The sequence below is a fragment of the Equus asinus genome, chromosome 25 (assembly GCF_041296235.1).
Source record: "Equus asinus isolate D_3611 breed Donkey chromosome 25, EquAss-T2T_v2, whole genome shotgun sequence".
Taxonomy (NCBI): domain Eukaryota; kingdom Metazoa; phylum Chordata; class Mammalia; order Perissodactyla; family Equidae; genus Equus; species Equus asinus.
The window spans coordinates 40,908,103-40,934,239 of record NC_091814.1 but is presented as its reverse complement, the minus strand read 5'-3'; the positions used below and the strand labels follow the sequence as shown (position 1 = coordinate 40,934,239).

At 43.5% G+C, this 26,137-nt stretch overlaps 1 protein-coding gene across 1 annotated transcript in view; it reads left to right on the top strand.

Annotated features, from left to right (window-relative positions):
* Nucleotides 1-4,661: 4,661 nt before the first annotated feature.
* RGSL1 (regulator of G protein signaling like 1) overlaps nucleotides 4,662-26,137 on the top strand; it is a 63,712-nt gene continuing 42,236 nt past the window's right edge. The window contains exons 1-6 of the mRNA XM_070497819.1: nucleotides 4,662-4,674; nucleotides 7,756-7,838; nucleotides 11,301-11,375; nucleotides 12,610-12,739; nucleotides 15,323-15,484; nucleotides 16,813-17,780. Coding sequence (XP_070353920.1) covers nucleotides 4,662-4,674; nucleotides 7,756-7,838; nucleotides 11,301-11,375; nucleotides 12,610-12,739; nucleotides 15,323-15,484; nucleotides 16,813-17,780 — 1,431 coding nt within the window. The remainder of the gene's footprint in view (nucleotides 4,675-7,755; nucleotides 7,839-11,300; nucleotides 11,376-12,609; nucleotides 12,740-15,322; nucleotides 15,485-16,812; nucleotides 17,781-26,137) is intronic.

Here is a 26,137-nt window from a genome sequence, read left to right as displayed (position 1 = left end):
GGCCCTGTATTCTGAAGTCTTTGTATTGAAATCTATTATATTGGCAAAGGTGACAGCAATTAGCAGCAAGGTAGAAATTCTATCTGCCGTGTCTTTCCTTACGTAACTCACCACAGATGAGAGCAAACATGAAGTTCTGAATCAGGAGACACAGTTCTGCCCCGGAGGAGTCTGTGGACTGTCAATGTTATATTTAGAGCTTTTGTAAGTTAACGCTGGGACAGTCATTCTGTTATTTGCTCTGTGTCCCTCACCCTCTTTCAATGTCCCAAGCCCTCCATCAGACAATTTTTAGACCTGTATATTTGTGCAGGACTTAAAGCTTTCCCTATCGCCTTCACCTCCTTTCTCGGCTGAATTAACAAGCATTCTTGCATACCGACTTTGTGCCAGGCACTAGAGGCACAAAGATGAGTTAGACATGCACTCCCACCGCCTTCCTGCCGTTTCCTTTCAGCTGAGCTCATTCAGTTACTAATTATTGTGGTTCATGTTTCTACTGTTAAAATAGGACACCAGTTTGAGGGAACAGATCGGGGAAGTAGCAGCGACTTTAGTTTTTTGCCATCCAACCTTCTATTTGTTTAATAACCTCTGAGTCCCTCTCCGTACTGCTCCATCCTCTCCAACCCTGGGTGACTTTCGCGTTGCTAAACTCATTGCTAACTCCCAAGGGTTTTATAAACTATTACATTTGTTGTTAATTTAACAAGCGATAACTCCCAGATGTCCTGTCCACTTAAAACATCAACTTCTAAGAGGCTTGAGTTTCCTTTCTCTGAAGGGCTGTCAGGCCCTTGGTTTTCTCATTAAACAATGCTTCCATTTCTATTGTCCTCTTCTCACAGGAAGCGACTATTAAGAGCAAGACCATCAGCCCTTAAACCTTAAGACTTTAGGGCCAGCCGTGTGTGTGGTTAAGTGCACTCGTTCTGCTTCAGTGGCCCGGGTTTCGCTGGTTCATATCCCGGGTGCGGACATGGCACCTCTTGGCAAGCCATGCTGTGGCAGGCATCCCACATATAAAGTAGAGGAAGATGGTCATGGATGTTAGCTCAGGGCCAGTCTTCCTCGACGAAAAAGAAGAGGATTGGCAGCAGTTAGCTCAGGGCTAATCTTCCTCAAAAAAAAAAAAAAAAACCCGAGAAAAAACCTTAATACTTTAGCCAAAAATTACTGAGAAGAGAGTTGTTCCTTGTCACACCTAAGAGAGGGTTAAAAGGGTTTAAAAGCCCTAGGATTGTTGGGAAGCTTTCTTATACCGAAAAAACCTTGTCCCATGAAAGAACGTTAGAAGCTGGAAGGAATGTGGTTAGGAGTGAATTGCCAATAAAATATCACTTACATTTGAAAAAGTGTTATACTTTCTTTAGTATGTGTAAAGACCAAATGCTGTTTTTTAAAGCGATTTTGATGAGAAGAGATTCTTTACTTCTTGATGTTTTGTTTGTGCCAAGATGAGTTTGTAGCCTAACATATTTCTTCAATCAATTATCAGTTCCCTCATTCATTAGTCGGTGTAACACACACACACACACACACACACACACCTCTTAAGAGAGTTCAGGGTAAAGCTCTGGATAGTTTAATAATCTCATTTTATTCCTTGGATTATCACCTTCTTTGGAAAGAACGATCACAACCTGGGCAAAAGAAATTCTTCCAGGTCTCTTCCTAAAAGAATGGCATAGAGAGCACTGACGTAGAGCCACATTCCTCACGATAGTGTGCCTTCAGACCTATCTGCGTGACAATCTGTGTGAAGCCCCTCGCTGCTCCTAATCACTGCCCCGCCATCTCCCCTACAGCTGGAGAGCCTGACTATGGGAGCCAACAACAACCAAATGGAGTGTTGTCACTCCATTGATGACAAGAACTAAAAGCCAGTACCCCTGGCTAGAGGCTTGAATTGCATGATGGTTGGATCCCTGACCCTTTCCAGACCTTTTAGTTTCCAAGGAAAGGGAAGCAGGTGTCTCACAAACTCCTGTGATAATAAGAATCACCAGTGGTACTTGTTAAACGCATGTTACCGGATCCTTCTTCTGACAATTCTGGCTTAGAAGGACTGTGGGGGGGCTCAGGAATCCGTATATCTTGCAAGTGCCCCAGATGATTAGCATCATCAGGCACATAGAGGAAATACTGGTTTTTGTAGTTAGATAGACCTGAGTTCACATGTCAACTCTGATACTTAACCAGCTGTGTGTTGGGTCAGATCCAGCGTGCAAAGCTCTGGGTGTCTCCTTTACCCCGGTGCACAGTTACCCTGGAAATGGCAGCTTTGGCAAAGGATTAGGAAAACAGATTCACAGTAAGTTCTTGCAAAAATATTGCAAGGTTCTAAAGGGCAAAATGCTTTCTTTTTATTTAAGAGCTTCTAGTTCTGGCTCAGGACTGAAAATTGGATGAGGGACCTGATATTCTGCCAGGTTGGCTCATTTTAGGCTCCTATTTATATTAATTCATTGACTCAACAAATATTTACTGAGCACTTCATGTGACAGAAACTGCTCTAGATATTTGGGATGCGTCATTGCATGAGACAGTCAAAATCTCGGCCATCATGGAGCTCATATTCTCAAGTAGAATCTTAGTGGCTGCCCACACATTTTTTTCAAGGGACTCTCTGAGTAACACCAACTATGTGCCACTACAAAGAATTTGTGGGTTGGATCATTCTGATAGCAACACTGGCATAGCTGCTATTATGATATCCACAGACGCTTTGTCTTCGGTGGTCAGCATCACCTCCCCTTGAAATCAAAGCTCATTTTCAACTCTGGCATCTTCTTTCAGCATTTGTGGTTCTCCCCACTGTGACACTATTGTTGGTGCCACCACCATCGAGTATTTGTGGTCATAGGCACCACCATGCCTAATCTCTCATTGCCCCTGAATTTTGAGCCACCTCTTCAAGGTGAAAAGTTCTGAGCGGCAGGTCTGATTCTGAGCCTAGGACAGGTGTCCATGTCCTCGCTGCCGGGGCAGGGAGAGCGACTGTCTGGCCCCCTCTGGCATCCAAAGTGGCAGACAGTCCCTCCAAGACTCACACAATGATTTTAATCAAACCCAAAGCCTGGACTACCCAAAAATCATTTACCTATCCTTGAAGTGAGCAAGAGCCTAGTCTTCAAACCCATTTAAGGCAATAAAAAATGAGTAACAAAAGTTAATTTCCATATTAAAGTATTCTGAATGTTTGTCTTACCACTGGTTGTTCCCTGTGAGTAAACTGACGCTGAGTCCCAAACTTCCAACTTGGAACAAACATCTTAGACCTTGGTAAGTTGGAAATATTCTAGAAAGTTCTTCTGTTTCCTTCATTGTCACTTATGATTGTTCTTCATTTCTAGGATTGCCTCCATGTGGATTAAAAGTTTTCTGCTCTTTTCTTTGAGATGGGCTTGATTGTCCATAAGTGGACCTGGCCCAGTTTACAGCTGAGAAAAACATTATACCATCTTGAGAAAAATTAAAACGAAAGACAATTATAACTTATTTCCCATATTGTCTCTTGCTTGCTTCTACCTTTTCCGGAGTGATGGGTCCAGATGAATGGGAAGTGATCAGGATTAGAGAATTTTTGTTCAAAATTGGTTAGAGAAAATCTCCAATTCTTATGTACACCACAATTTGATGAAAATATTAAATGGCTTTGTTTCAATCTTCTGGTAAAATTCTTCGATATATGGGATACCTTTTTCCAAGTAGCTTCTTTCCATATAGATATTGTTTACTTCTTCTTTTATAACATCTGTGGGAAAGAAAGTGTAATTAAACACAGAATAATACACACGAGAAGTGGGAGGAATTATACAGAAAAATAGATCATTGTGAGGAATTCCAAGAGGCTTACTTTTAAGTCCATTAAAATGCCTTTTCATGTAAAAAGGAGGTTTGATTTACTGGCATATTTAAGATAACATTGGCTCTTGAATGAAATAGGCAGAGTTAAATCTCAGTGTTGTACTTACTATCTTTCAATGAAAAGGGGGTGATAATAATCTCTGTTTTGCAAAGCTGAGAACTGAATGAGAATAAAGTATAAATACTTAGTCTAGCTTCTTCTTCATGGAAGGCATTCAGCTAATATTTATTCTATTCCTTTTCAAACCCAATGGATAATGAAGTAACCCACAGCCAACCAGAGGAAATTATCTGAGAAGGAGGAGAAGGGGTAGAAAACAAAACATGGATATTAGGTTGAATTTTCCACCTTATCGGAGGGACAAGTCAAGTCATTAAACATTCATTGAGTGCCTATTAAATTTCTGGAAGAATATTAGATCCAAAAGATGCATTAGAAATAAATGATCTCCGATCCCTGCTCCCCTGAAGCATAAAGTCAAGTTAAAGAGACAGAACTTAAACTCAGGATCTTTAATTGGTCGATTATGAAGAATCTGTCAGTGCACAGAAAACAGTATAGCCTAAAGGCCTTAAGTATTGGAAGAGTCTGGTAATTCAAGGGGATCCAGGAGATCAGATGATAAAGACTTATCCTCAGGTTGAGGTCTACACTACAGATTTAGGCCGCTTCCCGATGGAATCTGGAACCCCTTAGAGGAGGTATCACTGTGTGTTCACAGGGGGCAGAGTTCTGTTGACTGCGAGCTGATTCTCCTAATCAATCACGGTGGCAAGAAGAGCATGGCAACATGAGCAATGCTGGTGAGTCTCTGAGAGGGGTGCGTCTGAGGCTCTAAGCCCCTCAAATAAGGCAGACCACTCACCTTCCCAATCCATGGCAGATCTGAGACATTCGGGGACAACACACGCAGCTTTTATGTTGTTCATGCCCTTTGATTTCCTTGTCACTTCTTTTTCTCCCCCACCCTCCACCTTATGCCACAGATCTTTCAGGAAATGACAGGGCCCCACTCATAAGACAACTAAGGGAACTAAGAGGAAGGAAGTAAAATGCAGATGGGGCCGTCACGTGCCATACCTCCTCCAGGGAGAAGACTAGCATGAAGTTTGGGATTATCCAATGATTTCTTTTGTTCCAAAGTCAATTTTATTATTGTGTTGAATTAGTGTTGAAAGCCTTCCCAGATTATTATGAAGTTTGAAGGCAGAACAGGTGAGAATGGAAAAACAAGAATGAAGAAATAGGATGGGAAGGGGAGGATGTGGGGAGCCTTGTTCCTATACCCCATAAAGACTGTGTTGTTAATGCCAAGCCCTGTCATAGTCAAGCACCCTGTCACCAGCAGTGTGTGCACCCATGGAAAACAACCGAGTGGGAAACTTCTGCCAAAGTCCACTTTCCTACAGTCGGATCATCTCAATAATCTTATTCAACAAATCCATGCCAGGCTCTGTGAATGACAAGCAAGGAAACGAACAAAAGCCCAAAAGATGGAAGATCGTCTCTCGAAAGAACAACCCATTCAACGTTTTTAGAACTTAAACACGGTGCAAACACTTTTAGTGCCTAGAGGAAGAAAGGCGAAAAGACATAGAGCTCAGTCTGGTGAGGAAGACAGAGCGATCAAGGGATGAAAACAGTGACTTGTTAAACGTAATGACGGAAGATATACACGACGTGCAGGGGCTAGTGATCAATTTTACCACTGTAGTAGATTCTACCATTCTTGGTTCACCAAGAAGATGATATGTAAATCAGTTTTTGATGGATGACTAGTAATTTGTGAAGCAGACTGGGATTGAGAGGACATTTCAGGTGATGGGAATATGGGAACACAGACATGGAGGTTGGGAGTGAGAGTGCATAGCATGTGCAGGAAAGAGCAATGTCTTGGCTGGCAAACAGGAGGCAGCCTGATGGAGAGTGGCAGGAGATAAGGCTGGGAGGGAACCCAAAAGCCAGATCGAGTGAAGCCTCAGACACTGAGTTTGGACTTTACCTGGTAGGACACTGAGGAGTCTTTGAAGGGTTTTAACAACAATGGCATCAGAAGATTATGGTGGCTGTGTGTTGAGAGTGTTTGGAATGGAAAGAGACTGGAGCTAGACCATTTTAAGAAACCGATGCAGTAGTCTAGGGAGAGATGATAGGGGCCTGAAAGAAAAGAGTGACTTTATGGATGGAGAGGAGAGGACAGATTCCACAGATATGTAGACGAGGAAAAGACATAGCATGGTCCTCCACTGCATATGGGAGTAGCGAGAGAGAGACAGAGAAACAGAGAGCGAGAGGGGAATCAAAGATGATTTTCAAGTTTCTGCTTTAGACAATTGGCTAAGTGGCGTTCCCAGTAACTGACCTGGGAATACAGGGAAAGTAGCAGGTTGGGAAGCAAAAGGATCAGCTCAGCTTTGAAAATGTTGAGATGAAAATGCTGGTGGATGTCCACGTAGAGATGTCCCAAAACTCAATGCACATTTAGAACTGGAGCCAAGGAAAGAAGTCTGGACTGAAAACATAGACTTTGGAATCATCCGTGTGGAATAGATTAAATAAATCAGGGAATGCTCATAAAAAGAAGAGCAGAGGGCTGAGGAGGGAGACAGAAAGAAAACATAAAAATTTACAACACTAGATAGCAAAAACAAAGATGTCTGTAGAAGAGAGGGCAAGAATGACGTCAACTCTGTTACGATAGTGTTTGATTATCTGGGATTCTATTTCTATTTCTGTTACATGAAAACAATAACCACCAAGTATCATCAGAAAAAGTGATGGAGGGCATTGTTTAGTTTTCTTCTATGATCATAACTGCACTCTAGCGATTGCGAGTAGCATGTACTATTCTCACCAGACCTTTAAGCAGACTGAGAGAATGGACTAGTGTATGATATTTAGGTTGCTCATTTTACGTCTTTCATTGTAAGCTTTGGGTAGGATGGAAAAATGTTGGGCCATTGATAAAACAATTAGCTTATTATTAACTGGTTGAACATTGTCCTCTAAAGAGCATTGACAATGAATTAGAGTAAACTTAGAGGGGCCACCTAGTCCACCTGTGGTCTCTGTGTTCGGCTTTGTGACATTCAACATTTATCTCCTCAGATTAACTTGGGCAGCACAATGTTCAAGCCTGAGAGGGATAATAAGTACGTTGCATGACCAAATCAATAATTTTAAAACTGTTGGGTGCAAACCAATAGGGTGAAATTTGACTGAGGTAAATGTAAATTCCTGCCCTTGGTTTCTGAAAAGTGGCTGCATAAATAAAGGATGGTGGAGTTAAAAGTGTCCCATGAAAGCCCCCGAAGCTAACCCCATTTCCAGCCACACTAATATAACATAGGATATGGGCAATAGTTGTCACATGCCCTTCCCTAGGAAGCATGTGGAGTGTTTGAGTTGTGGGTACCAGTCCACCAATGGGAAAGGACCAGATGGAAAGGAGGCCGTGCGAAGAATGTTTGAAAAATTGCTTATTGACTAGTCAGAGGGGTTGGAGGTAAGCAGAAGGTTGTGATGTCTTCATAAAAATTGGGAGCATTGTCCCAGTTAAGAGGACTTAGGTGAATTCCATCAGATTTCAGAGGGCAGAAATTTCTACAATTGGGAGGAAATAAAAGAAGACAGTCCACAGTAGGAAAAGTCTTTCTAACCATTTCATGGCAGCCCTGTTAGTTAGTGAGCTCCCCATAGCTAGGAGTGTTTAAGCGGAGAGATCCTGCAGAGGAGAGTCCTGGAGAAGGGGAGAAATTGAATTAAACAACCTTAAAGGCTGTCATCATTTGAGATTTGGCCATGTGAAACGATTCACTCAATTGCTTTTTTTTCTCATCCTGAATGCAATCCTGGTTCATGAGGGTTTTTTCCTCCCCATACAGAGATAATTGGTTCTACGAATCTTATAATTCTGCTAGAGGATGAAATCTTTGCTGATTTTTTCAACACATTTCTTTCTCTCCCGGTAAGTATTCTCAGACTTAAACCCAAATGTTTCATCAACAGCTGAATAGTGAATGTAACTGAGCTGAGTACCATTTTTTTCTTTCAACTTCTTACCAAATCAAAACTATCTCAAGTTGAGCAAATAAATATGAACCAGAACTTTCTCTAAAATCTCCAGGAGCTTCCTATTATTGATATAATAAATCCCCAACCCCCAGCTACTGGAAGGCCTTTGCCTATCTACGGTTATTTCCCATCACAGCCTCTGCCCTCACTGAGTACACCTGGCGTTCTCCCACCGTGGCGCCTCTCCTTGGCTGTGTTCTTAGTTTCCATAGTTTCACCAACCAAAGTCTCAACCATTTTTCAAATCTCTGCCTAAATCCTGCTCTCCTTAAGGAATTCCTAGGTCCTTCCAATCAAAACTTATTTCTCCCTGCCTCTGTGCTCCTGAGCATGTTGCAAATCTTTTGGTTTATTTGTGTGTGTCTCCCCCACTGGATTGTGAGATTGTGAATTCCTGCAGGACAAGGACCACTGATTATCCATTCTGCTCTACTCCCCTCACCAAGTGTTTAGCACATAACAATTGTTGAGTTGTTAACCAGAACCAAACCTATATATTTTTTCAATCTATGCAACTAAAACAAACCTCAAACATCAAAATATTCTTAAATCCAAACCTACACTACTCCCACATCTGTTTTGGTTTAAATCTTTGGTTACATCTGACACGGGTGCCTTATTAATGGTGGCTCATCTCAGTGAACCTTTTTCCATGGAATGCCACCTGTTGAAAGGCGAAATTTCATACAACTGGGAAAACACTCTGTATTACCCCATCAACACTTACATGGGGGTGGTCACTTTGTGCCGGCCACTGGGATTAATCTGGGGCCTTGGATATCAATGATATCATCCCTCTCCTCAAGGAATTCCCAGTCTAATGTGAGAGACTGACATTTAAGGTGAGTGCAAAGACGATTGTGGGTGACATGACAGAAGTGTCTCGGAGGCAGCGGGGTTCAAGTGCCTTGGAGGGAGAGGCCACTCCTATGCTCCTACCTGGAAGAGTTGGGAAATGCTTCAGTGAAGAGGTGACATAAGCCTTGAAAGAGGGGACACAAGTCTTGAAAAAAGACTAGGTATTTGACATTTGGTTGGGGCAGAAGATGGGGAGGCAAGGAGAAAATCCCGGGGGTTGAGTAGCAATAAAGCAAGGGCCTTACAGAGAGACAGAACAGAGTAAGTAAATGTACCAAGGAGTACAATCCTATGGCACTTTGGGGGAAACTCTAAGTAATCCAGTAAGGTTGAAGAAAAAGTTGTGAGAGGCAGACATAGCAAGAGATAAGGCTGCACAGCCAGGCTAAGCCAGGTTGCTGAGAGCAGGCAGGCCGTGCTTGGGAGTTTGGACGTCATTCTGAAGGTGACAGAGAACCGTTGAAGGGTTTTAGGTAAAGGAGTAACATGACCAGACTTTCATTTGAGGAAATGATTTCTGCAGAAGTCCGGCCATAGGTTGGGCTGTCAGGGGACCTGGTGGAGGCAGGAGACCAGTTAGGTGATTGTTTCAATAGTCTAGGTGGGAGGTGATGAGAGTCTAAAGGCAAAAGGATGAAGAGGATGGGAGAAATGGGAGAGCGTTTTTACAAAGCAAAACGCAGGACCTTGTCACTGAACATCTGGGATATGTGGTAACAAGAAGGGAGGAGTGCCTTGGGTGCTTGGGCGGATGGTGGCGCCAGGGACGTGGTCAAAGGAAGGACGAGGAGGCCTCTGACAGACGGTCTTTTGCGTGGTCCTCACTCATGCTATTGCCTCTGCCACTGCCTTAATGAAAGGTTTCAGAAGTAATTGTAAGGCATGTTAGTTAGTCAGTTCATCAACAGCCCACAATAATTTTCTAGAAATGGAGAGAGTGATGTGGAATCCCAGCCAAGCATTTAAGAAAGTCCTGGCCATTAAGAAAGTCCTACCAGTCCTAGGTAGCTGTGGTCTCTGTAGAGAGACAGGGGTAGTTCATGTTGAATACTGCTGTCAATTTACAAATTTCTACCATTTAATTTCCACGATCACCCTGTGAGGTTGACATCGTTCCCTTCTTACAGATGGATCTCAGAAGTTAAATGACTTGCCTGAGATCACGTGGCAAATCTGGGACAGTTCTGGGAGCTGACCCGGTCTCCCAGCTCCAGGCCTTGCATGTTTTCCACATCAGCCTCGTGCCCTCTATGGGGCAAATGTCAGTGGTGAAACTGCTTCCACGCCCTCCTCCCACATAATCTCATGACTTCACAGTCCCACTGCACACGCCATAAAGGTATTTCCACACCCCAGGCAGGGTGTGTCATGTCAAACATTGAGTGCAGAGCAGGGAGGGGTCACTAAGGACTGAGTGTCCTTTCTAGACTGGCATTTGTAAAGTGCAGGCAGCACCATCCCCTTCCTTTGATCCCTCACAGTCAAGGCCAAAGGGGAGAGAGAGAAGGAGGGAGCCACAGACTGACAAAAGTTTGGGGTTGCTAGTCTCGGGAGATGGTCAGACTGACGTGCTGTGCTGACAGCTCAGCCAGGAGTTGGGGTTTCAGCCCCTCTAGTTTGTCGCAAACACTTTGGGGACACTTTGAGACATTTGGTGCCTCTAGTGAGACTGCCAAGCTTAGAAACCTATAAACATAGAAACCCTTTCCCATCAGTCTCGAAGCTGGTTGCCTAGGTAACAGTCCCTTCTCCATGACAAAAGAGAACAGGAGCCGAGAATTATCTATCCATTTTGGACACTTTTACTGCCCCCATGAGGAATTTGTACCCCTAATGCTCACATCCTCAGTCCTCTCTACTTTCTCCAGTTCAAGAGTTTAGGCAAATCCAGAGCTGTTTCTCTTGATGAAAAGGCTTGAAGCCTTTGCTTGCTCTCTAAGTCCATGGAGAAATGAACAATGCAATACACAAAGTACATACCTTTGCATATCGTGGGCTCTGGCTTCAGTACACAGGCAAGATAACTCCCAGGTTGGGGCAGGGTGGAGCCAAAATATAAACAAATCTTGCAATTTAGTCTATTTTGGATGTTTTTGTGCAAGGCAAGTTGACCGAGTGGAATAAATTTAAGAATTAATGTCCCTTAGGGGCTGGCCCCGTGGCCGAGTGGTTAAGTTCGCGCGCTCCGCTGCAGGCGGCCCAGTGTTTCGTTAGTTCGAATCCTGGGCGCGGACGTGGCACTGCTCATCAGACCACGCTGAGGCAGCGTCCCACATGCCACAACTAGAAGAACCCACAACGAAGAATACACAACTATGTACCGGGGGGGCTTTGGGGAGAAAAAGGAAAAAATAAAATCTTTAAAAAAAAAAGAATTAATGTCCCTTAAAATAGGAAAGCAGTAGAAGCTCTCTTCCCTTGTGGCTGCAGATGGCCCATGACGTGTTCACGAAGAGAAGCTCTGCTCCTTTGGCTGTTTCCTAGCTTTCTTTTGCAGGTCTTTGGTCAGACACCATTTTATACTGTTGAAAATTCGCAGTGGAGTTTGTGGCCTGAAATACCTTATGACTTGGTGAGTAAGGTTCTTGAAGGGCAGAGCGTCTGGGGTGAGGGAAGGGGGAGCTAAATTTGAAGTGTGGATTGGAGAGGGAGAGGAAGAGGAGGCCCAAAAGCTGACTATGGAAAAAACTACAAAGCAGGTGAGTAGAGAGACAACATCAAGCGAGGGAGACATTTCTCCTTTTTGCATTTTTTCCACTTGGGCAAGCAATTGCTGCTGAATTCTTTCCCTTATCTAGTCCATGGGTAGCAAATGGGATTCATCTCTCATATCTTCTGTGATTCTTGGGTAGTAGACGCTTGGAGCACTGTGTTAAGAACTCTGAGGCCACACCTGAGCAAGAAAGAGTCTGGAATTGATTGGCAATGGCTGCCACGGGTGTGGGATAGGAAGTGTCAGCGCCTGGGCCACACAGTGATTATTTGATTACAAGCTGTAGCGCAAAAGAAGTTGCCACTTTCTGGTTCCTAATGACTACCCCACCCTTCTCCTCCAGAGGCTTGTCTTTCTCTATCTTTTTTCCTTATTGATTGTCTTTCTCTTCTTTTCCCGCTCCCTGTCCTCCTTTTCCACTATGTAGACCTTAGACTTACCAGTGGCTTCCACATGCCCTACCAGTGGTGAGTGGGATCAGAAAGATCACCGCAAGCCCTGCTAACAAGAGTTTGTTTTTCTCTGGTTCTGCAGAGCTGAGCAAGCCACTCCACTCTGATTCTTATATTTGGTTTTCCTAGGAGAACCCTGAAACTTAACATTTTTATTTTTTTCTTCCTTCTCTGTTGGCTCAGTCTCTCGGGGAATCCATCCCGTACTCTAAATGATGTTATGTCTGAGTCTGTGTGTGTTTTTGTACATGTTGTACAGTTAATATGAGTTGGGAGCTTGTGAGAAATTATATGTGCTTACAAAGAAGTAAGTTGAATAGAGTTATGACTCAACACCACAGACCAAAATCTCTTCTGCTTACCTTCTATCAAGCAAGGCTAGATCTTTTCTTAGACAACTTCACCCAGGAATAAAGAAGATTTTTTGGTGGAAGACCAAGCCTTTTCTTTCCTACCAATCCATTTACTCCTCTGGCAGCCTTAGCCTGAGTCCTCCCTCCCCCTAGATACTGTTTTTAATCGACACATCTCTCCTCTGAGCCAGATACTGTAGGTGTGAGATTATTGCCCCTTGCTAAGCTGCATTTCTTAGCAGTTCAGTTCCATTTCTCTTTTCTGTTCCTATTTTGTTTGGACTCTAGATTGCAAAGTACAAAGGATTATTGACCTGGTTGGAAAAATATCGGTTACCTTTCTTCTGTAAAACCAACTTGTGTTTCCATTACATTCTCTGTCAGGAGCTCATCAGTTTTATTAACTCCCCAGAAGGAGGTAAGCATGGGGAGTGGGCTGTGTGGAGAAATATGGGAAGCCGGGCTACATAACGATCCTGTGCCTATCAGTCCTACAGTAAGGTACAAATACTGGTTGTCTTTGTCTCAGCCCATGTTGCGTCAGTAGGTGAAATCTTAGGCTGAAAAATTGGTACCCAGAGCAATAAGGAGGAGTCGGATAGGCTGGGCTATTTGTCTCACTGCAGCCGGAAACGAGAGAGTTAATGGTGGTCACCCAACATGGCCAAATTACCTAAAATATATCCAGAAGCAAACATATCTCATCACCTTTCATTGCTACCACCTGTCTAAGCCACCATCATTTCTCACCTGGCTGCTGAAATCATCTCTTAATTAGTCTCCTTGTTTCTGCTTTTGTTTTCCTGCTTATAGCAGCCAAAGTGAGACTTTTAAAACTTAATTCAGATTATGTCATTCCTTTGCTCACCACCTGTGCCCTCCCCACCACCAGGAATGGTTCCTGTCTCAGTGTGAAACCCAACGCCCCTACAATGGCCTTCAATGTCCTAGAGATCTGGCTCCATTTCCTTTCTGACGTCGTCTCCTCCTACCCATCCCTCCCCCCCGACACCATTCCAGACACATTGGCATCCTTGCAGTTCTTCAAACATGCTGGACTCATTCCTACTTCAGGGCTTTGCACTGGCTGTTCACTCGGCCTGGAATGCTCTTCCTTCAGATATCCACATGGCTCCTTCTCTCACTTCCTCAAATCTCCGTGCAAATCTCACCTCCTCAATGAAGGCTACCTTGATGACCATAATGCCCACTCATCCAGCCCACCCCCAGCACTCCCAACACCCTTTATGTTGCTCAACTTTTTTCATTTTTTCCTGCAGTGCTTATAGCCTTTAACCTTCCTAGATAATGTACTTATTGTGCTCATTGCTGATTTTCTATGTCCTTCACTAGAATATAAGCTCCTTGAGGGCAGGGATTTTTCTTCTGTTTGCTGATGTATCCCAAACACCTAAACCAGTACTTGGCACTTAGTAGGCACGTAATAATTATTTGCTGAAAGGATGATTGAATAAAATTTCCATTTAGAGTTTAATTGGTAACTTGACTCTTTGTTCAACTGGCCAAAGGAAACTATTTTCCACCCCAGGGAAAGTTAAGATTCAGGAGTAAAATGTTGTAAGAAATCACCCACTATACTCATCTCCCTCCTTCAATATACGTACTGGGAAAATTGGACTGGCAAAATCACTGTCAGTTGGGGACCGTATAAGGTGAGGGGCCTTGGTTGAGGGGTGTTTTTGATCTGTGCACTGTAGGTGTGCTTGTGGGTCCCTTGCATGTCACTAGAGGTTCTGGTGCCTTGCTTCAAAAGCACCACATAATCAGGACCCAACTCATTTCACTGGCCACCATTTTTCTTCACTCATACTGAGCGCATGGGGTCTGGTTCTGTGCAAGGCTGAGAGAGGGGCTGGGGAAGAGCTCATTCTCTCTCTCTCACCATGAACTTTTCCTGGCAGCGAAAATGATGAGATGGCAAAAGGCAGACCAATGGCTACTCCAGAAATGCATTGGCGGGGTCAGAGGGATGTGGCGCTTCTACAGCTACCTCAAGGGCAGTGCCGGTGGGTCCTTACAGTTGTTTCTGGGGCCTTTGCAAGTTCTTAACAGCTGGAGAGTTACATGTGTCTACGGTGACTGTAAAAAATGTTCTATAATGTATAGGGTAAAAGTCTTTGAAAACTGGCGTCCATAGTGCAGGTTAGGGAAAAAGCAATCAGAGTTCCTTTCATTCATTCATTCATTCATTTAAAAATGTTTATGGAGCACCACTGTACGGCAGCCACTGTGCTAGTAGGTGGGGATACGAAGATGAACAAGAGCCATAAGTCCCCGCTTCTTAAGGCTGCCATGACAGTGGGGAGACAGACAAGCAACAAGTAAACAAATAAATCCCTGTGGCAGAAGTGTTGGCATGCACCGCTTCCTGTTCTATCGGGTCCAGTAGTTGATAGTGCTGAGAGGCTGGCAGCCAGCACTGGCTGACACACCAATTCAGCAATGTTAAGTTTCACCTGGGGACAAACCCTAGTTTAAGGGTGAAATCCTGCATCTCCAGGGAGCAGGTAGGGAAGAACTAGACAGACTATCCTTCGGTTTGTCACCCAGACTTCAGCTCTGGCGAAGTTATAAAACAAGGAATGTCGTCTTTGGCACCTTTTGCCTCCACGTTCTTCTGTAGGCTCTTCTAGATCCGTGATCTAGGAAATGTTCTTTTTCCTCTGATCTTTATTTTTTGGATAAAACTCAAATGTCTCACAACCTATCCTCAGAGTCTTGCAGTTTTACCTAAAGTGACAGTTTTTCTAACAACAAAAAAGTCACAAAAGATCCCTATCCATTAAGTTCCTTCTCCCCGTGCCTCCCATCCACCCCCACATTAGGAGATGATGCCTTAACCCAGAGGGGTGACTAATGGTGATGTTTGAGGCAGTAAAGAAGGCTGGTGGGGGGGAGGTATGAGCTGCTACACCCAGATGCAACCACTGAAGGGGCGAGATTGGGGTGCAGCTCTGTGCCTACCCTGTCTGATCTGTAGGTGAAGAGCTGGTGGATTTCTGGATCCTTGCTGAGAAGATCCTGAGCATAGATGAGATGGACCTGGAAGTGAGAGACCACTACTTGTCCCTCCTCCATGTGCTGAAGGCCACCCATCTGCAGGAGGGCTCAAGGGTGCTGACTCTCTGCAACATGAACATCAGTAAGAATCATAAAGCATGTCTGAAGTGAAATCCCTGGGAGATGTAACGAAAAAAATCAAGCCAGTGTCTGATGATCCTCAGACTGCCACCCTCTCCATCTTCTCTGTATCAGGGATGCCAGAGGGAACCCTAACCCTTTACAGGGAAGGGTTGAGAGAGACCAGTTGTCTTTAGGCTGGTATGCTCCTCTTCCTTACTTGCGGATTAAGGTTGGCTGGAAGGAGTAAAGAGGAATTGGGACAGGGTAATTGAACACCTCTTGCATCTTCTGAGACTTCATTGCTTGTCATTTTTTAAATTGGAATTCTCTAGAACAAATGACAGCCTGCAGGCCAAATGCAATACAGGTCGCCTATGAGCTAAGAATGTTGTTATGTTTTTAAAGAGTTAAAGAAGAAGAAGGAGCCAGCTCAGTGGTATAGTGGTTAAGTTTGCATGCTCCACTTTGGTGGCCCAGGGTTTATAGGTTTGGATCCCAGGTCCGGACCTAGCACCACTCGTTAAGCCACGCTGTGGTGGTGTCCCACATAAAATAGAGGAAGATTGGCACAGATGTTAGCTCAGTGACAGTCTTCCTCAAGGAAAAAAGGAGGAAGATTGGCCACAGATGTTACCTCAGAGTCAATCTTCCTCACAAAAAAAAAAAAAGAGGACTGTGTAACAGAGACTGTGTATGACTCACAAAGCCTAAAATATTTACTTTCTGACCCTTTACAGAAAAAATTTGTCAATACCTCCTCTAGAACATCAGATTCATCCAAATTTATTTGTTTATTTGTTTGTTTGTTTGTTTGTTTATAAGTGAGGAGGCATTCCTAACCCAAATAAAATGTGGTTCCAAAAATTTGCTGTTTGGGATTAATCACATTCCTCTCTATTCATATAGATAATTGAGAATTTACAACATTAAAGTCAGGGCTGGTAAAGACTCCTTCAAATTATTTAGTCCAAATGCCTTCCTCCAGTCAGATCTGGCCCTAAGAAATTCCATTCAGAGGTACATGTCTCCTGTACTTAAGCATGTTTTCTTGTGCCTTTTGCTTTTCTTTACAATAACATTCAACAGTCTAGAAAATAGCTCAAAGAATCCCATAAAAATGTTTATTTCTATTGGGAAGAAGGAAGGTAATCAGAGAAAGGGGCCACTGTGCACTGAGCAAACTCTAAAAATGTGGGCTCCCTGTTCGACCTGTCCACACCCCAGGATTGTATGAGAAACAAATGAAATGCTTTACACAACATTTGGAAAAATTCAGATCTCTCCAACATCAGCATCAGCACCATTACCACATCATTTTTATCCTTCATCTCTCTGTATTCTTTCCAGAGTCCCTCCTGAACCTCTCCATCTGGCATCCCAACCAGTCAACCACCAGAAGGGAGATCCTGAGCCACATGCAGAAAGTGGCTCTGTTTAAACTCCAGAGCTATTGGCTCCCCAACTTTTACACCCACGCCAAGACGATCATGGCCAAGGAAGAATCATGCCAAGGTCTGATGCAGGAATATGAGACTCGCCAGTGCAGTATTTGCTATACCCACGGAGGAGGGCTCCCTCTGAACATGAGCATCAAGAAGCACCATCAGCCCCAGAAGCGGTACTCAAGCAGGAAAACCAAGAGGAAGATGTGGCAGTTGATAGACCATGGCTGTTGGTCTCTGGAAATGGATAACAAGCCCGACACTAATACTATGTTCCGCCAAGAGATGTGTCCCCAGGAGAAGGTGGTTATACAAATGCCTTCCCTGGAAGTGACCTCTTCAAAGGAGAGAATAATCAGTTCCCTGGAAAAGGATATTTTCTGTGCCAGGAAGTCCAACGCGAAGAATAAAGCCAAGAGCCAACTCCACATGGAGGGCCTCTTTGAAACGAAGTTCTCTGCCCACCTGAGGACTGTCACCCCCATCATCAGTCACTCTCCCCAGATGATAATCAAGAAGGCCATCAAGCAAAGCCTCCCCTTGGGGTATACCCACTGGGCCTTGCGAGCTGATGCCTGTGCAGGGAGTCCCTTCCGGGACCACCTGAAGAAGTTGAATTTGAAAGTGGAGACCCAACTCCTGGACCTCTGGCAGGACCTGCACCATTTCCTCAATGTCCTGAAGAGTAACAGGAAGACTGGGAATGCTGTCTTTCGGCACACGCTGGGCAACCGAATCTGTGAGCTCCACCTGAATAAGCAGATTAGCCCATGCCTACCACTCAAATCCAAAATCATTGACGGCCTGAAGGAGCTCCTCCCTTCTGGAGATGTGAGCCCCTGGATTCCCATAGCCCAGAAGGAGATCTGCAAGGTAGGTCTCGCCTCATAGAAATGGGTTAGTATCTGTAAGATTAGGTCAAGACTGACCAAAAATCTTATCTGGTCGTCTATACTGGCTAAGTTAATGACATGATTATCCACATAACCTTTCACATACTGAAGAGTTGGTTGATCTCATAGGAGAAACCATACAAATTCCCAAGAACCAGCCAATACTCCAAAGCAAAATGGAGCTGAGGCAGTGGTCAATATCCATCTTTTATTTCTTCTTCAATTCCCCCTTATATGGAGTCTCCCAAAACCATGAACCTTGGAGTGTTCCATTGAGGGAAGTTTTAAGAACTCCGTTCAAAACACTGTGTATTGAAATGCAAGGTCTCTCCTTCCTAGACTGGCCAGAAAGGAAATGGGGAATTGGGAGGGGCTTACTCTTACCCTAAAATATTAGATAGAAGCATGGGCCTATCCTGAAAACTCACAGGAAGTAAGGCCCATAGCTTGACTATTGTATCATCGAGATCTTGGCAGAAAACAAATGGCAGAGTTAAGTTGGGTAACAGATGAGATTCCAGTAAAAGGGACTACTTACAAAGGAATGGGCATAAGGGTAGGGAAACCATAGAGGATAGTGCAATACCCCAGAGCAAGTAAGGGGGAATCACTTTTATGACTCCTAGGCCTAGAGATTTGAGGAAAGGGAGCAGTTATCAGAACCAGGAGAGAAACAGCTGTATGAAGTGAAACATTGGCAGGAGCTGTAATGGTCAGTAGAGAGGTATAACCAGTCCACAGTGATCTGGCCAAGAGGGATCAGGGAATAGATACACCAAGCTCACTCACCTCCTGTTTTCCCATCTCCTGTCTGGACTCCTGACTGGAGAAACCCAACCAGAGCTCAAGGGAGCTGGTTGATATGGTCCATACAGCTTAAATTCCCAAGGTACAGACAGGGTAAAGAAGGGTAGAGAGTAGATCTGGAAGGGTAAGTGGATATAAACAGCAAAATTATTTAGTGCCTTATAATGTATCTACCTTATAAAGTATATTCATGCATATTACCTCCTTCAGGCTTCTTAGCACCTCCTAGAGGCAGACAGGGTGCTATTGTTACCACTGTTGTATAATTGTGGCAAATGGACTCAGAGAGGGTAAGTGGATTAACCCAAAGGCACACAGCAGGCTGGTGGAGGAACCAGGGTCAGAACCCAGGAGTTTTTGGTTCTAAGTCCAACACAATTTCCAATACACTATAATTTTCCAGGCTTGCACATCTGGGTAGTGTAGGACCAGATCAGTCTGGTAGATCCACAGGCAGAGCTCTCCTTTGCACAATTCTTGAGTAGTGGAAGCCCAGAGGCCCCCTTGCCCTTTGTGGAGGCATTTGGGGCTAGAGGCTTAGGCTAGGGCTGTGCTTCCTGGATCAGCAGATATCCACAGAGCAAAGCCCCCTGCCTGGGCCTTGGTCTTCAGTTTCTCAGATTAAAAATCTTGATATCCTCCATGACTCACTTCTTTGTCTCACACTCATGTCTAGTCTATTGGTGAATCCTGTTGGTTCTACCTTAAAAATATATCCAGAATCCAAAAGTTCCATGCACCCCTATGTTCATCGCAGCATTGTTCACGATAGCCAAGTCATGGAACCAACCTAAGTGCCCAGCAACTGATGATTGGATAAAGAAGATGTGGTATATATACACAATGGAATACTACTGAGCCATAAAAAAAGACATAATTGGCCCATTCACAACAACGTGGATGGACCTCGAGGGTATTATGTTAAGCGAAATAAGCCAGTCAGAGAAAGACGAACTCTATATGACTCCACTCATAGGTGGAAATTAGTAGATTGATAAGGAGATCTGATCGGTGGTTACCAGGGAAAAGGGGGGGTGGGGGGAGGGCACAGAGGGGGAAGTAGTGTACCCACAACACGACTAACAAAAATGTACAACTGAAATCTCACAAGGTTGTAATCTATCATAACATTAATAAAAAAAAAAAAAAAAAAGGACAAAGTCGTCCCATTCACAACAACATGGATAGACCTTGAGGGTATTGTGCTGAGTGAAATAAGCCAGACAGAGAAAGACGAACTCTGTATGACTCCACCCATAGGTGGTAGTTAACATATGGACAAAGAGAACTGATCGGTGGTTGCCAGGGGAAAGGGGAGGTGGGGGGAGGGCACTAAGGGTGAAGTGGTATACCTACAACATGACTAATAATAATGCACAACTGTAATTTCACAAGGATGTTAATTTTCATAACCTTAATTAAAAAAAATTTCAGAAAAAAAAATATATATATCCAGAATTGGCATTTCTCCCCTCCTCTGTCACAGTCATTCTCATCCAGTCTTGCCTGGGTTACTACAATGGCCTGCTGGCTGATGCCTCTGCATCTACCCTAGGCCCTCAGTAGGCTCGTTTCCACACTTGCCACAGTGATTCCACCAAAACATAAGTTGTGTAATTGAACTGAAAATAAGCAAAAGGAAGTCAGTGAGGACTTTGAAAACAGATGGCTTTCTGTCTCCAGTAAAATCCAAAGCCCTTGCTAAAACTAACAAGGCAGACATGATCTGTCCTCCACCTCCCCTCTCTGGCTCCATCTTCCTCCGCCCCTGTGCTCATCACTCTGGCCATGCCAGGTACACTGCCAGCTCATCCGTGCTGCTCCTGCTGTGTGTAACATGCAGGTCCTGCATGGCTGAGTCCCCACTCCCTCAGGTCTTTACTCAAGTCATCTCAGTGAGGCCTTCTTTGCCCATTCATTCAAATTTCAACTCTATCCCCATTTTACTTTTCTCCTTAGCTCCTATCATTATCTAGATCCATCCATCTATCTTTCCATATGTAAGTACCTACCTATACTATGTGTGTGGGGGGGTATACAAAATACAGGTATAATCCTTACAGTGTGCATGTATGCATACTTATATACAACATACATCTATTATGTACACATACAATATACTTGTATTATATTTTAAATAGATACCTAATATGTATATATGTTATATATTTTAAACTTACTTTGTTTATTTTCTTTCTCCCTATGAGGGCAGGGATGTTCATCTGTTTTGTCACTACTGTCTCCTCAGCATCTAGAACATTACCTGACAGTGTAGTGTTCAGTGTTCAATAGGGCTGATAGACATCCATACTCAAGAGACACTTGTTGAACCAATCAATCCCAGTTGGAAATGACCACTCTTTTGACCTTGCCCAGGACTATCGTTTCTAGTTTGAGACAAGTGACTCTGTAGGAACTCTGATTTTCATCCATCTGCTCAACCATCCTCCAATTATCCAACTAACTTCTGTTGAATGCTGAAAGCATGCCAGCCAATTTCTCTATTTCCTGACTTCTCGCTCACTGACGTGGAAACATGGAGTAGAGGAAACAGTTACTTTAAGTCCTGGCTCTGTCACCGTTTGGCTATGTGGTTTTAGACAAACTCGAAGTCTAAATTTTTAAATTTCCCTAGGTCTCTTTGTCCTCATACAGAAAATGAGAATTGGGACAAAATCCTATTGTATAATTATATTTGTGAATTTAATAAGTTTATAGATATATTGAGGATACTATACTATAAAGGGCAAACAGGTAGAGAGAAGAGGGTGTGAACCTGGAAGACAGAGCATTGGCCTAAAACTCTGATCTTGGTTCTAACCAACGAGGGAAGGACTGAGAGAAAGTGGTAGCAGTAAAGAGACCCACAGACACTGGCAAGAGACCAACTAGAATGACAAGAAATTAAACTAAAATTCTTTAATTGAATAAAGAGAAGATCTAATAGAAAGTAGATTCAAGGTTACCAGGGGCTCAGGGAAGTAAAATGGGAGTTATTGCCTAATGGGTACAGAGTTTCCATTTGAGGTGATGAAAAAATTTTGGAATAAACAGTAGTGATAGTTGTGTACCATTATGCGTATGATTAATGTTGCTGAACTACATACTTAAACATGGTTGAAATGGCAAATTTCCTGTTATATGTATTTGACCACATTAAAAAGTTTTTTTTTTAAGAGAGAAAAACTTTTAGAGAGAAAGACACAAAGGATATTGAGTTTTAGTGAGGAGAGTAGACAGCAGGGAATTTGAATTCCAGTTTCCCCACTTTCAAATCATTTGATCTTAGGCAGAAGGTTGCTGGGTCCTTCTAACCCTTATCTCCACATTGGTACAATGGGGATCATAATAGCTCCTTCAGAAAAAGACACTGTGTGTATGATATCTGGCAAGTAGTAAGTACACAAATGTCATCCTCTTCCAACCCTTTATCAGACCCATGGAATCTTAGAATAGGACGAGGACTTTGAGGTTCCCTCAGCCTCTCCTCTTGTTGTACAGATGATCAGCCAAGGTCTAAGCTCTCACTACTGTGAGCTCAGAGCCTACGTCGGATTTCTGCTCAGTCTATTGCCGGGTCAGCAAACTACAGTCCAGGAGCCAAATCTGGCTTACCACCTGTATTTGCATGGCCAGAAAACTAAGAATGGTTTTACGTTTTTTTTTTATTAGGATTATGATATTTAACAACCTTGTGAAATTTCAGTCGTACATTATTGTTAGTCATGTTGTAGGTACACCACTTCACACTTTGTGCCCTCCCCCTACCCCCCTTTGCCCTGGTAACCACCTATCAGTTCTCTTTGTCTATATGTTAACTTCCACCTATGAGTGGAGTCATACAGAGTTCGTCTTTCTCTGTCTGGCTTATTTCACTCAACATAATACCCTCAAGGTCCATCCACATTGTTATGAATGGGGCGACTTTGTCCTTTTTTATGGCTGAGTAGTATTCCATTGTATATATATACCATATCTTCTTTATCCAATCATCAGTTGCTGGGCACTTAGGTTGGTTCCATGTCTTGGCTATTGTGAATAATGCTGCGATGAACATAGGGGTGTATGGGACTTTTGGAATTGCTGATTTCAGGTTCTTAGGATAGATACCCAATAGTGGGATGGCTGGGTTGTAAGGTATTTCTATTTTTAACTTTTTGAGAAATCTCCATACTGTTCTCCATAGTGGCTGCACCAGTTTGCATTCCCACCAACAGTGTACGAGGGTTCCTTTTTCTCCACAGCCTCTCCAACATTTGTCACTCTTGGTTTTGGATATTTTTGCCATTCTAACAGGTGTAAGGCGATATCTTAGTGTAGTTTTGATTTGCATTTCCCTGATGATTAGTGATGATGAGCATCTTTTCATGTGTCTATTGGCCATCCGTATATCTTCTTTGGAGAAATGTCTGTGGTTTTACATTTTTTTAATGGTAAGAAAAATATCAGAAGAAGAATGTATCATGACACATGGATATTATATGAAATTCAAATTTCAGTGTCCATAAGTAAAGTTTTATTGCAACATAGCTATGCCCATTTGTTTATGTGTTGTCATGTGCTAACTGCACAGTGGAATAGTTCCAACAGAGACCATAAGGCCCACACAACCTCAAATATTTATTATCTGACCCTTTACCCAATACTCTGAGGAGTGGCCAGGAGGGTTTACTGAGTGATGAACAAACTCAATTCTGAAGAAAACCCTAATACATTCTAACAAAAAACAATTATAGGAAAAAAGAGACAATATAAAAAATAAAAATAGTATGTCAAGTTAAAAAAAAGCAATTATAGGGTTTTTAGATATTGTTTTATTATATTTATTTATTACTATTATTTTGATGCATATCTGATTATTTCTTTGAATGGAAAATGCTCTATTAAACATTATTTCTTAAGAGCCCAGTTTGGAGGGAGTGACATCAGCATCATGGTGGAGTGAGTTGTTCCTTTTGTCTCTCTCCTCTAAGTTACAACCAGTAGGACATCCATAGACCAACAGAGGACTCTCTGCACAGCACATCAGAACGCCTGAATGATACATACATCTATACATCTGAAGGTGGGTGGACTGGACATCCTGGAGGCAGTAGAGCTAGGGGTGCAGTGGCGGCAGCTCCCAAGACTGGACGTCCCAGGGACTGCAGCTGTGCCTGTCACCAGAAACCCCAGGAACTGAGGTAACACTCATGAGTGGAGGCCCCAGGAATCCAGGCAACCCATGTTCCCAGAGGCACCAGGAATCACTACAAGCTCACGACCAGAGGCTCCTGAAACCACGACAATATGTGTGACCCAGCTACCCTTCTCTCCCAGCTGCACCTCTGAAACTGGCCCTTCCAGCAGTGGGGGCTGCATCTAAGACCCTGATACCCCTGGCAGCAGCACTGGTGCCCATGACATGAGGTTCTAAGAAGCTCACCAGCACCAGAGACCAGGGGCTGCAAGAGTCACAGCAGCACTTGCAGCTCAGCCCCTACACCTCTCCCAGCAGTGGCAGGTGGCACCCAGGATCTGAGACTTCAGGAAAAGTAGTGGTGCCTGCAACCCAAGCCTTAGTAGCAGCACTCCCAACACTCCCTGCCAGCAGTGGGGGCTGCATACAAGATCCTAGGCACCCAGCAGAAGCAGCAATACCCATGACCTGAGGTTCCAGGAACCACGCAGATGCTGGAGGCCAGATGCTTTGGGAACCCCAGCAGGACTCATGACTGAGGTACACCTCCCCTCATGGTGCTGGCAGTGTCACCCACAACCCCAGCCCACCCAGCAGCTGGGTGACACCTGTGAACCCAGAGCTCTGACAGCAGCATTGCCAATACCCTCAGATAACCTGGGAGTGGTAGCACAGTCTCCTGTGCCTGAGCCTGAGGAGAGGCTGTGGAGAGATGGCTAACAGCAACAGTGGAGCCCACAACCCCAGTCCTCCCCAGCTGCAGAGATGCCTGCAGCTTTGGCCCCCCACCCATAGCAGCAGCACCTGCAGACCCAAAACCTGGATGTGGCAGAGGCACCCATAACTCTGACTCATCCCTACTGTCCTCCTTCCCCCACTGCAGTGGGGGAACACATGACCCAGGCAACCCTGGAAGCAACAGAAGTGCTTGCAGCCTGGAGACCCTGGTGGTGACATCCATGGCTGTAACTTTGTAAGCAGTGAGGCACCAGCAACCTCAGAGGCACAAGCAGCACAGAAAGGCACTGACAACACCTCTGGCAAAAGCAGTGGAGGCTGGAAAGCACAGTTCTCAAATACAACCAGAAACAGCTCAGAATCAAAGTAAATAAAGCCCTGCCTAAATAAGAACGATGTTTGCTACCACAGATGCGCCAGCAGAGGAACAACTTATTAAGCATCGTGAAGAACTACAGTAACATGGTAGAACAGAAACAAAATGAGAGCTCTCCAGAAACCAAACTTGAAGTCATGGAAGATTGTGATCTAACTGAGAGAAAATTCAAAATAACTGTCACAAAGAAACTCAATGAGTTATAAGAAAACTCAGATGGACAGTTCAATGGGCTTAGGAATAAAATTAATGGACAAGCACAGTACTTCATGAAAGAGAGTCAAACTCCAAAAAAAAAAAAAAAAACCCCAAAATCAGAAGTTCTGGAACTGAAGAAAACAATAAATGAGATGAAGAATATAAAGTAGAAAGCCCCAGAAATAGAGCAGACCATATGGAAGAGAGCATCAGCAAGCTTGAAGACAGAAATCTAGAAGTGTTCAGGTGGAAGAGGAGACAGAACTAAGATTTTTTTTTAAATAGAGAAAATCTATGAAAAATATCTGACTCAATTAGGAAAAGCAACGTAAGGATAATGGGTATCCCAGAAAGAGAAGAGAAGGAGAAAGGAGGAGAGATCTTATTTAATGAAATAATAGCTGAGAACTTCCCAAACTTGGGGAATAAACCAGATATGCAAGTACATGAAGCTGATAGAAAACCTAATTATCTCAACACAAAAAGACCTTCTCCAATGCATATGATATTGAAACTGTCAAAAGTTAATGACAAAGAATATTAAGGGCAGCCAGAGAGAAGAAAATAACTAACAAAGGAATGCCCATTAGGCTATCAGCAGATTTCTCAGCAGAAGCTCTTCAGGCTAGGAAAGAGAGGAATGATATATTCAAAATATTGAAAGATAAAAATTGTCAGCCAAGAACACTCTATCCAGCAAAGTTATCCTTCAGATGTGAAGGAAAAAGAAAGACTTTCCCAGACTAACAAAATCTAAGGGAGTTCATTGCCACTAGATCTGACTTACAAGAAATGTTGAAAGGAACACTCCTACCTGAAACAAAAAGGCAAAGATTTGTAAAACTTTGAGCAAGATAAATAGATAAATAGACAGAATCAGAAAATTGCAACTCTATATCAGAATAGATAAGTAAACATTTAATTATAACATAAAAGCTAAAGGGAAAGAAAGCATTAAAAATAACTATAACAACTCCACCTTGATAACAAACTCATGATAAAGGGATAATTTGTGACAATAGAAACAGAAGGGAGAGAG